The following is a 12,738-nucleotide window of genomic DNA, read 5'->3' on the forward strand; positions in this document are numbered from 1 at the left end:
AATGTGGAAAATGTAATTGGGTATGGATTATATATATATAATGAAATCTTTCAACATCATATGACATTATACTCTGAAACATGATAAAATGTCATATCAGTGCTCCAATAGCAATCCACCCTATGCCCAAGCACTATATTGTACCCTACCCAGCTTTTCTGCAGGGTTTTATTATACTCTGAGCAATACACAGTATCTCCCCAGCATTTTTCTAGCAAAATATTACTGTATATCCTCTGACACTGACACAAATTGTTCAATACACAACACACTGCATGAAACTACATCTGGTGCTGACTAACCTGGATTTGGACGGGCAAGACCTTCAATAAAGAAATTTTGTGTAACGCCTATATACTGTATGTATGCTTTTATCAGGCATAAACTTTTATTTATATGCACTAGCAAAACATCATTACAAACATTGTGACTTTAATATGTGTAAAACATTTTTATCATAATAGCCAGAAACGTCCTTCTTTTCTAGGTAACGGAGTAATAAAAATATACATATACAAGTTTCAGCTAGCCATGAGTCCTTTTACTGAACTGTGAAATGTCTCCAGTTAATCTCCAAAACAACTAATTGCTAGTTCTGGTAAGTGTCCCAGTATAACACTATTTGATATCTATGGATCCCCAAAACAACTATGGGCTGTAAAATAATGTACAGCGGTAAAATAAATATTGAACATGTCACCATTTGCTTGGTAAATATAGAATATTTCTAAAGGTGCTATTGACATGACATTTTTTACCACATGGTGGTAATAACCCATGCAATTCATACATACAAATAAACCAAAACAAATACGTTCAGAAATTAAATTATGTGTAATAAAATTAAATGACAAAGGTAAAAAGTGTTGAACACATGACGAAAGGGACGTGCAGACAGGCATGGAAAGCCTAGACACCAGCTGAAATCTATCAGTAATTAGAAAGCAATCCTGCCCCTTGTCAGTGCAAATTAATATCAGCTTGTTCAGTCTCAACTGATGGCCTACAAAAAGGTGTCTCATTACCAACATGTCACACAAGAAACCTCTCATGATGGGTAAAAGCAAAGAAGTCTCTCAAGACCTTTGTAACCTTATTGTTGCAAAACATACTGATGGTTTTGGTTGCAGAAGGATTTCTAAACTTCTGAATGTTCCAGTGAGCACTGTTGGGGTCATATTATGGAAGTGGAAATAACATAATTTCACCATAGACCGGCCACGGCCAGATGCTCCTCGTAAGATTTCTGACAGAGGAGTGAAAAGAATTATCAGAAGAGTTGGCTAAGAGCCATGGACTACTTGTGGAGTGTGTCAGAAAGACCTGGAATTAGCAGGTACAATTATTTCAAATAAAACAATAAGAAATGCACTTAACCGCCATGGCCTGTATGCACGCTCACCACACAAGACTCCATTGCTGAAGAAAAAGCGCGTTGAAGTTTTTTTTAAAGTTTACTGCACAACATTTAGACAAGCCTGTGAAATACTGGGAGAATATAGTCTAGTCAGATGAAACCAACTCTTTGGATGCCATAATACACACAATGTTTGGACGTCAAATGGCACTGCATATCATAGTTGTAAAGGTTTTTTATGTTAATGAATTTTATGCATTAAGATAAAAAGACTTCTGTGTTCAGCAGCCCCCCACCCCCCCCAGCCCCCTAATACTTACCTGAGCCCCATCTCTATCCAGCAATCTTCACATATGTCTCGGCCATCCAAGACTCTCCCATCTGATTGGCTGCGACACAGCAGTGGCACCATTAGCTCCCACTGCTGTCAAAGTTAGTCAGCCAATCAGGAGAGAGAGGGTGGGGCTAGGCGGTAGCTCCATGTCGGAATGGACACAGGGAGCTGTGACTCGGCTCAGATGAGCCCATAGCAAGCTGCTTGCTGTGGGGACACTCAATAGGAGGGAAGGGCCAGGAGCACTGAAGAGGGACCAGAGAAGAGGCTGCTCTGTGCAAATCCACTGCAACAGAGCAGGTAAGTATAACATGTTTGTTATTTTTGTTGAAAAAAACAAACAAGACTTTACAATCATTTGAAGTTTGGAGGTGGGAACGTTATGGTTTGGGGCTGTTTTTCAGCATACAGTACTTGCAAACTTCATATCTTTGAGGAAAGGATGAATGAAAAAATGTACCAAGACATTCTTGATAAAAATCTGCTGCCATCTACCAGGATGATGAAGCTGAAACAAGCGTGGATATTTCAGCAAGACAATCATCCAAAACACAAAGCCAAGGAAACTCTCAATTGGTTTCAAATAAAGAAAATAAAACTGCTAGAATGGCCCAGCCAATCACCTGACTTGAATGCAATAGAAAATCTATGGAAAGAACTAAAGATCAGCATTCATAGAAGTATAAGAGGCCATGGAACCTTCAAGATTTGAAGACTGTGTGGAAGAATGGGTCAAAATCACATCTGAGCACTGCAGGTGACTAGTTCCACCATACAGGAGGTGTACCAACAAAAGATTTTGTACGAAATATTAAATACATTTCAGTTAGCGTGTTCAATACTTTTTCCCTGTGTCATTCCATTTTATTGCACATAACTTAATTTATGAACTTATTTATTTTGTATGTATGGATTACATGGGTTGTTACCGACATGTGGTGAAAATTGCATGTCTATACAGTAGCAAGTTTAAAAAATTTTTTGGGATTTTTAATATTTTTATGCAGAAAATGGTGACGTGTTCAATACTTATTTTGCCCATTGCATAACCCATGAATAATCTTTACTATATCAAAATTACAACATGTCAGCTAATACAACAATTTGCTTATAAAAAGAAACAATATATTTTGGTTCGTAATAGCGCACTTTTTTCTAACACTGTGTTAGGAATTAGGTACAGTAAGTGACAAAAAATTGTTGTGCTCAATCACTGTTGTTTCTTTTGTTGTCATAATTGACTGTGAATGTAATATTCATTATTGCATTCAATTCCTGCTTCAAGCTACATTATTTTGTGCACTACCCTCTATCAGTTGTGTAAATACATATGAAAACACATATAAAATAAAATGAAAAGTGTCTATATCAATTGTACAAAAGGCATGTAAAAAAAAAGATTATTGTAGAAAATCTTCACTTTTTTTTATCCATCTATCATTGGCTGTAAAAACAAGCCAGTGGTCCCTACAACACATAAGATTATGAAGACCCAAAGAAAGACTCGGTCAATAACCATTGCAACGTACTTCCAATCATCTTCTTCCTAAAATAAAAGACACAGACAATATAATGCAACAATGTTAAGAATATCTCACTGATACCATAATTTTTATAAGTTTACTAATGTTATGTATAGTAGATTGATCACCTACCACAACAGTACAATTAAATCAATAGCCATCAATACTCCACTGATATATTTGCAATCTATATCACTGATCTGCCCAACACTTGGTTCAGGTAGCTGTTAATTTCTAAGCAATAAAAAGCACATCTGAGCAAGTGCTTGTTGATTCTACACAGATTTTATATGCTTGAAAAGCTTTGCGATCATAAAGTATATCCCTTGTCCTTCCAAGATTAGTAACTGCAGTGTGCATTGCCTATTGGTGCCCATAAACAAGCCAACTATCAGCAGAGAAAGACCACCCCTGACTTTCGACAAACTAAATGTGCCAGATCAGGCCAGCACAGTGGATAACTAAATCTGTAGAAGCTAGGAGCACATACTGTATATCCAAAAAAGAAAGGTATCAGCCTCCTATATATTGAGATTTAAAAAGGGGATTTAATGTAAAGTGCATTTAGTAAATATCACTGTCAATTCAGCAGTAGAACTGCTTTTAAAACATTTCTGTTTGGAATGAATAAAATGGTATTATTCAACTGGGATCAACTGGTATATGAAAATTCTTACCTCTTTCCTTTCGTTATGATCTTTGATATTTTCTGCCATGAACTGAATGCTGTCAACAACATCTGTAATTTCTCCTGGAGAATGCTGAACTGCGCTACAAGCTTCTTGGTGATGTCGCCTGCGGTTTCTGGTGCTCTGTTCCTTTGTTCTCATACAGTGATAACAAGTTTCATCTTCAAAAACTTCCACATCTCTGCACTGTGAATTCATGAGTTTTCCAGTCTTACGAACATTTCTCTTCTTGATTCTTTTAGAACAAGGCCGGTCTTTCTTCTCCATAGTCTTTCTCATCATTAGTAATTTAGGAAGGTGTTTCAAAAAGACACCCCTGACCCATCCAGGCATTTTGTGTGTTGTTGGGGTTCGGTAATGGATGTTAAGCACAAATACTGTAACTACTATAGATAGAGTTACAAATATCATAGTGAATAGAAGGTATTCTCCAACAAGTGGAATTACCAGAGAAGTTGAGGGAATGGTTTCAGTGATTACCAACAAAAACACAGTCAAGGACAATAACACAGAGATGCAGAGAGTGACTTTCTCCCCACAGTCAGATGGAAGGTAAAACACCAGTACAGTTAAAAAGGATAAGAAGAGACATGGCATAATCAGATTAATGGTGTAGAACATAGGCAGTCTTCTGATGTAAAAAGAATATGTTATATCGGTATAGATCTCTTCACAGCAATTGTACTTAATATCGTGTTTATATCCCGATACATCTACTATTTCCCATTCATTGTTCTCCCAAAAATCTTTCATGTCAACTTTTGATCCAATGATAGAAAGGTCTATTTTTGCTTTGTCGTATGACCACGACCCAAACTTCATTGAACAATTCTGGTGATCAAATGGAAAAAAAGTTATATCCATCGGACATGAGCTCTTGAAGATTGCTGGAGGAGACCAGGCTATTACACCATTGTATTTCAGTAAAGCCTTAGTCTTTCCTTCTACTTGAAAGTCTCCGACAGCGCTGAAGAAAGATAATATTGTGTAATTAATGTTTTACTATGAAAATGAAAGTCATAATGCTATTAAAATAGACTGCATACTTATTATATAAGACAATGTCAGGTTTCCAAATCTTGTCTGCAGGAACACGCATAAATTCAATTCCATCATAATCTATAGGATTCCACTGCAGCTTGTAATCATTCCAGATCTGTTACACAAAGCAAATGAAATCATTAATTTACTAGATTTTGGTTTGAATGCCATCCACATACATTAATTACATTATTCAACTAAACTGTGATTTATTTTTGTTTTGCTTGTCCAATCCTTTTGACAGCATAGTGCGTATTAGATTTTTATGCATAGTGTGATGAAAAATTAATAGATGGCAGATGGCATCTTTGGTAATCTATAATCATAAAATTTACCATATGATTTTTACAAATATAAAGGTTTTACATCAGAGATAGGAAGGTTAGCACCACAGGATTAAGATGTAGACTACAATTCACCCATAAGATTATTGATACATTTAATTAAATGTATATTTTTCTATATTCAGGAGGTTTAACTAACAGTTGGTTATCCCCAAAATAGGTGTCCCTATTGAATTTTTTTATGTTTCCTTTCGTTCTGGGGACAAGTTTTAGAAAAAAAAATAATTTTCCTTTGCTTTCTTTCTCAATGTTAAGGGAATGAACAAACTGGGTTAAAATTCATATCTTTGTTATTGATTCTTGTACTCCTTGACTATAGATTAAATTGCAATTCTGTGTAATAAACAATGCCTCATGTGACTGGTATTTTCAGGAAGGAATCATAATAGTTGGTAAAAATCAAATGTAATCATTACATGCCTAACAGCAGTAACTCAGGTGATAAATGACAAAATGCATATAGCAGACTACTTACATGACGAAGCCACAAGTTGGTCTCCAAGATTTGATTAACTTCATCCTTAAAAGAAAAATATGTACACATCTTTAATGCAATGGGTAAAATCCAACATACAAATCCAACTTATAATCTAAAAATAAATTTTGACAAGTCAGAGGCAATGGGGCTCAATATAACACCATACATATAACACATAGATTGAGCTCTTTAAAATCACAGTTCAGATTTAAATGGTCAGATACTGCCCTCAAATACCTAGGAACCCAGATCCCCAAGGACTTAAAACGCACCTTTGACCTCAACTTCCCACCCCTGTTGACTAAGACCCAACGAATCTTGGAAGAGTGGACTAAATGACTGCACTCCTGGTTCGGTAGGTGCAATCTACTTAAAATGTCCATACTTCCAAAATTCCTATATTTGTTCCAAGCATTGTCGGTCCAGACCCCACCCCAATACTTTAAGCAAATGCACTCCATCTTTATCAAATTAATTTGGGCAAATTCAAAGCCTAGATTATACAGGCGTTATCTAACACTACCCAAACACTACGGAGGCCTGGCCCTTCCGGACTTAAAAAAATTACTACCTGGCAGTCCATATAAGCAGAATATTAGACTAGAACTGACATGGCAAAAATAAATTATGGATAAAATTGTAATAAGCACGGTCCGATGCCTCTTTGAGGGGAGCAGTTTGGTGTTTTGACCGACTGCCTTCAACACTGAAGTCACACCCTGTAATTGGGGCGACTCTTCGGGCAGGAGCATCCACAATATTTGTGACTTCCCTCTCCACTAATAACTCTCCTCTTTACCCAATATTGGGTAAGCCCCACCCGACCTGGAATACACAGGGTATGAGACACTCACAACAAATGGCAGGGATCAAGCCTCACTTTTCCTAATAGACAATGACTTGCCTTCCATTCACTCTCTAACAGTCGAGAGTGGTCATTTCCAACTACCTTTCTGGAAAGCAATCCGATTACACCACTTCCTACACTCAATTCTCAACCCAGCACAGTTTAACCGTGACCTGACAACTTTTGAAGTCTACTGTAACGACGAGGGAGTCCTAGCTCAAGTACTAAGACCTATGCCTTACTCAACTCTCCTTTGGAACAACTAGATCTAACATTCATACAAAAATGGGAAACTGACCTACGACATACATTTACTAGTGCCCAAAAACAAACAATTATCAGATTCTCTTTAAAAACATCTATATGCACAAAGATACAGGAACTCAATTACAAGATTCTGACCAGATGGTACTATACCCCTAGCAGGCTTCACAAGTACTTCCCGGCCACATCAGACAAATGTTGGAGGTGTCAGGCAGATAAAGGAACATTCCTCCACATCTTTTGGTCCTGACCTCTGCTTCAACACTTCTAGACGACAGTCCGAAGGATGACACAAAAATTCACGGATTACACGATAAGTGACGATCCAGCCTTCATCCTGCTGCATGCCACTACAATTCCGGCACGGAAATACAAAAAATTGATAGTAAGGCACCTATTGAATGCAGCCAAATCCTGCATCCTACTTTTGTGGAAGTAAAGTTTGCCCCAAACTATAGGGTTATGGCTACGCAGAGTGGAATAGATCAGAAGGTTGGAGGACCTAGTCCTTACAGCACAAAATAAACAGGAACAACATTCCCAGACATGGATGCTTTGGAATATGTTCATACTCTGATGAAGGAATAGCCTTGCTCGCCAGTTAGAACAAAGAAACACAACAGAAAACGTTTCACCTGGGCTTACCCCCTTTCACACCCTTCCCCCTCCCTCCCACCCATCTCCCCTTCTAGACTCCTTGCCTTCTCATCCCTCTTTCCTCTTTCTTCTCTCTCTTTTACATTTCATCTTCCATGCTCTATGGAACATCTTAGTTCTCAACGGCTGGATTTCTGAGATTTCTCCCTGATCCATTTACTATCAGGAATTGCACGGTTCAACCTGGCTTATGGTTACAAAGATCTGATGAAGTACGTCATCTATAAAACTTGGCCTTTGTTACAGAAGGTCAACTACAGATGCTGAATATTTAACCACAAAATGTTGTTGACACATCATTTACTCATCTGTGAACACCAAATATGGTGATGAGAATTGTACCGTGTTTTTTTCTGTAAGTTCCTTGTTCTCTTTCTTCCTTTAGGAAAACAAATACAATTTATATTTGAAAAATCCAACATACGACCCTCTAATTGTTATTTTTTTTGTTATAGCAAATGTTGCCATTATACTCTCTTACTAATATGAGACCTTAGAATATAGAAAACATAGATAATAAATGTTGGTTAGCTGTGTGCAAGCAGAAGTGTAATTTTTTTTATTAGGGGTGAAAAACAATGGCTATGATTGACTGAATGACATTGGGTAAATTATCCTTTCAGAAAATTATTTCTGATCTAGAAAACTAATTTGTAAGGAACTGAATGAATGAACTGTCACAAGTGCACCTACAATGCTTGTTCTCTTAATTAACTAAAGTCAAAACTCTTTTTTTTTTTCATTTTGGATAGAGTGAAGAGAGAATAAAACATCTGTCAGGTTATTATTGCTGTCTCTGTCCATATTAGGGTGACTCGCCCTCTCTATTATTTCTGTTTACCATCATCATGAATGTGGGAAGAAAATACCAAGTTTTGGGTTGTCCCCAGAACAGGATCTGGAATGACCTTACATGGAGGTCATTCCAGTCAAGCATGTCAAGCATGCGGTACCCAAATGGTTGGTGTTTTTGCCACGCTTGATGTGCTTGAGACAAAGTTTGAAAATTGCAACAGTACGATCGGCTGCACTTGTGCTAAAACAGCCCCACACAGCTGAGCTGTGAAAAGTTGGCTGGGAGATAACAGCTCCACAATGTGATGGAATAGGGTGGCTGCTCTCTACTCTTCCATGATGGCTGCCTCATTGGGGTTATGCCTCACCCTCACTTTCCTCCTCTGCTCTATCCGGCACCCAAATCACATCAGTGACCTCATCACCATCATCATCTCCTCCATCTTCTTTACCTACCTATCTTCTTTTTAAAGATGCGCTACTTTACAAGCATACTAAGGACACCTGCCAGGCACGATATTTAAAGGAATTTGTCATTTTTATTGTTTCACTTTAAGCATTATTAAAATCACCGCTCCTGAAAAAACGCAGTTTTAAAAATAATTTTTTTCCACTTGATACATGTCACCTGGGGTAGGACCCAGGTCCCCAAACACTTTTTATGGCAAAGAACTTGCATTTAAGCCTTCAGAGAGAACTTTGGATTTTGCAGGTTTGAGCCCCATTGACTTCCACTCATCCCGCAATAGTGCTGCTTTCCATTTGCATTTGTGCCCAGTTTCTGAGAGTTGAAGTCTTAATTGGCCTTAATTGGGCTCTATTTTCTGGGACTGCAGGATCATTTATTGGTGCTATAGTAAATGACCCCCTAACTGTCTAGTAGCAATGAACAGAGCCCTGTTCTATCTCTCTCCATGCTAATATCACACTAAAAATGCCCGCTATTGAAAGAATACCTTTATACTGTGGGGCGGGACTAAAAGCAATGGGCCATGATTGGATAGAGTCATCATGACAGCGTCCACTAATGGCTCTGACAGTGCTCTGCGCCCTGATTGGGCAAAGCTTTCATTGCTTCAGTCAATCAGGGATTCCAAGGGGAAAGCTCCCCAATAGGACACAGCTGGCAAAAATAAACCTTACTGGGGTTATAACCCCCTACTCTATCCAAAATGGAGAAAAAGTTTTGCCTTTAGTTCTTCTTTAGGCTGCATTCAATATCTATAATACAGAGATAACTGTTATTGAAGGGTTTGGAGCATAGGCACAATTATAAATATAAGCAGTCTTACTAAAGAGCACTTTTCAATGGAGATAACTGTTATTGAAGGTTGTGGTTGTGGACCACATGGGCAATGGAACAATTATAAATACAAGCAGTCTTAATAAAGAGCACTTTTCAACAGTGGAATATATTATGAAGGTGTAGCTTGAAACACTCGATTTACAATAATATTTTTTCACCAAGTGCTTGTACAAGGTTTAGGGTCATCTATGACACCAGAATACCCATATCTTAGAACTAGTGGTTTGTAAACCCAGAACAAGTTAACTAGATCAGCCGAGTAGTACTTTAGGGTACACCCCCACAAAGCTTCTGAACAGTCCTTGCTCACTGAAAAAAATAAAACAATCCTGGTGTGGGTACCCACAGATAATAATGGCTTGAGGCTGTTCTCATAATGGCTCATGCAGTCTCCACAGCAACTCCTAGGTAAAGATTATAACTCATCTCTTAGCTTGATTTAACAGTCACTAAACAGGCAAGGTCCTGACTAGTACAACAGCAGCATGCTATTCACCCACAGTTCTCAGTCACTATATCTTGTGCATTGCTTAACATTCTCAGCCCTCTGAATCCTTGGCAAGTTGCTGTCCTAGCTCAGCTTTACTATAATTTCCACCTTAGTTGTCTAGAAGCACTAGGGAAAACCAGCTTGCATAGCAAGTGCTCATCCAGCTCACTGGAGCATGCAGCTGTGCTGATACTCCATAATTGACCCCTACTTTTAGGAGAAACATAGCTACAAGGAAAAGGCATTGACTCTTCCAACACAAAGCCAACACACCAATCTTTTTGGGCAACTGCTTTGTTATCAAAGCATGTTACCATGAGATATGTCGTATTATAAACATTTTTCTTATGGTAACCACAAGATGCATATCACTGTGCCAAGCATATAGAGAAAACAAAAAGAACACTGAGCTATGCTATTTCTCATGTAGTCTCAAGATGTTGTTCACGTGGAATGCAGTTAAATCAATTGTTTGCATTGAGAATTGCTGATTTTCTCTTTCTTTAATTTAGATGAGTTTTAATTTAAGTATTAATTTGTTCATGAGTTATACAACTTCACTTTCCAGAAAGTGGCTAACTGAACATCTCCATGTTTAAAATTTAAGCCTTAGTCTTCGTCAACTTAAGTCCATTTATCCCAGAAATATATTCATGCACACAGATGGATTAAAATGAGCTTCTGATGAAAATCTCAGTACTAAACCAATGCTCACAAATATGAAATCATCACTAAAATTAACACTTCAAATATCAGTGCTAGTTCATTCTCTCGAAAAGCGGTTCAATTAAATTCAAATTAGATTTAAATGTTTATTGACCTACCTTCTTACATAATCTTGCTTAAAATGGTATTACCATGCAAATTTTCATTTCTCTTCTTTTTCAGCATTGGATTTTCACTTGTATATTTGCAATGTGATATTACTCCGTTAATAGCGAGACATGCAGTAACCTATGGTACCTAACTTAACATCTTTTTTGTTCTTTTACACTATATGTCAAACACAATGTAGAATTATTCCATTGTCGTATCCTCCACTGCCAAGCCTGCCACTGGTAACCTGCCGTCTGCTACCAAGACTTCCTTCCCACCTAGCCCTACTATGCTGATTCCAGGGATGCCGCGTAGCCGAACTATGCTGACTCCCAGGCTTCCGCCCTCCCGTACTATGCTGATTCCTGGGCTGCCGCCCAGCTAGATTATGTTGATTTTCCAACTGCCACCCAGCAGCCGGTCTCTGTTGATGGGGTACTCAGCCAGCCTCCAGCCCCATGACCCCGGTCGGGCACCCAGTCAGCTTTCAGATACCATGGGTGGGGCATGATGGAGCATCTGAAGGCTGCTCCTTAAGGGTAGGGGGACTGCTGGGATCTAATTCACCTGCTGGTGGCACTAGGGTGTTCTGTGATGATTGCTGCAGTTCCAGCGTTTGCTAGCAGGTGTCTCCCAGCAATCAGTTCCAGCTGCTGGGAGGATACACAAGTTCCACCTCTACTATTGCATATCGTGTCAGTGTTTTTATTGCCTTGCTTGCTGCCAGATCCATCCTGCTCCTGAGCTATCCTTGCATCCTGTTCCATTTCTGCTGCTTGCTGCTTGCTTCCCTTATTGTATATATTTTTAAATGTTGTATATAGTTAGTTTGCTAGGTTTCTGCCACTTTGTAACCCCTCATGTTTTTTCACCTTAATGCATCCTAACTTGGTCCGTCGGTTACTCCGACGGAAACAGTCCAATGGAGACCACACACAGTTGGAATATCCAACAAAACGATCCGATCGGACACATTCCGTCGGAATCTCCGACCGTGTGTACAAGGGCTAAGACTAAAACTAAATTTAAATTTGACTTCAAAATTAACACTGGTGCATGTTCATACCTCAATATCACAAATAATAGCATATCAGATTTTTCACTCCAGCCGTAAATAATTAGTTTGGAAATTGTAGAGAAATGTTAAAGAGGAAGTAAAGGCAAAAATAAAATAAAAAACACATCCTGTAAGGCAAAGGCATAATGAGCATAGCATACTAGCTCATTATGAATAACTTACCTGAGAACGAAGCCCCTGAAGCGGTCCTCCGCCTCCGTCTTCCTCTTCGCCGCTGCCATGTATGTCCGGCGCTCCGGAGCCGCGATGACGTCACTCCCGCGCATGCGCATGGGAGCCGACACTCGCGGCTTATCGCCGCGATCTATGGCCTGCCCAGTGCGCCTGCGCGTGGCTGTCTTCGGGTAAATATTTCCTAAACTGTATTGGTTTAGGAGATATTTCTTGGACCTACAGGTAAGCCTTAATCTAGGCTTACCTGTAGGTCAAAGTGGTTTGTAAGGGTTTACAACCACTTTAACTAATGCATTACAACTTAATTACACCCATTCGATTTTAGATGACTAAAATTTATTTTGGTCAACTAAGATGTACTGAAGATTTTCATTGACTAAAACGTAGGACATTTTAGTCGATTAAAATGTACTGGAGATTTAGTCGATTAAATACAACTAAAACTAAAACAATTGCAGAAGACAAAAATGGGACTAAAACTAAAATGCCTATTTAGTCCCAAGACTAAAAGTAAATCGAAATTTGCTGCCAAAATGAACACTGAT

General features: G+C 38.6%; 1 protein-coding gene across 2 annotated transcripts in view; it reads right to left on the reverse strand.

Annotated features, from left to right (window-relative positions):
• Window positions 1–355: 355 nt before the first annotated feature.
• CHRNA6 (cholinergic receptor nicotinic alpha 6 subunit) overlaps window positions 356–12,738 on the reverse strand; it is a 66,331-nt gene continuing 53,948 nt past the window's right edge. For both annotated transcript variants that reach the window (XM_077476108.1, XM_077476106.1), the window contains 4 exons: window positions 5,764–5,808; window positions 4,950–5,059; window positions 3,892–4,870; window positions 356–3,237 (listed from right to left, as the gene is read on the reverse strand). In XM_077476108.1, the coding sequence (XP_077332234.1) occupies window positions 3,118–3,237; window positions 3,892–4,870; window positions 4,950–5,059; window positions 5,764–5,808 (1,254 nt within the window). In that variant the 3' untranslated portion in view covers window positions 356–3,117. The remainder of the gene's footprint in view (window positions 3,238–3,891; window positions 4,871–4,949; window positions 5,060–5,763; window positions 5,809–12,738) is intronic.

The sequence above is a fragment of the Lithobates pipiens genome, unplaced genomic scaffold, assembly GCF_037356315.1.
Source record: "Lithobates pipiens isolate NorthernLeopardFrog02 unplaced genomic scaffold, aLitPip1_a1.2 Scaffold_13, whole genome shotgun sequence".
In the NCBI taxonomy this organism is placed as follows: Eukaryota; Metazoa; Chordata; class Amphibia; order Anura; family Ranidae; genus Lithobates; species Lithobates pipiens.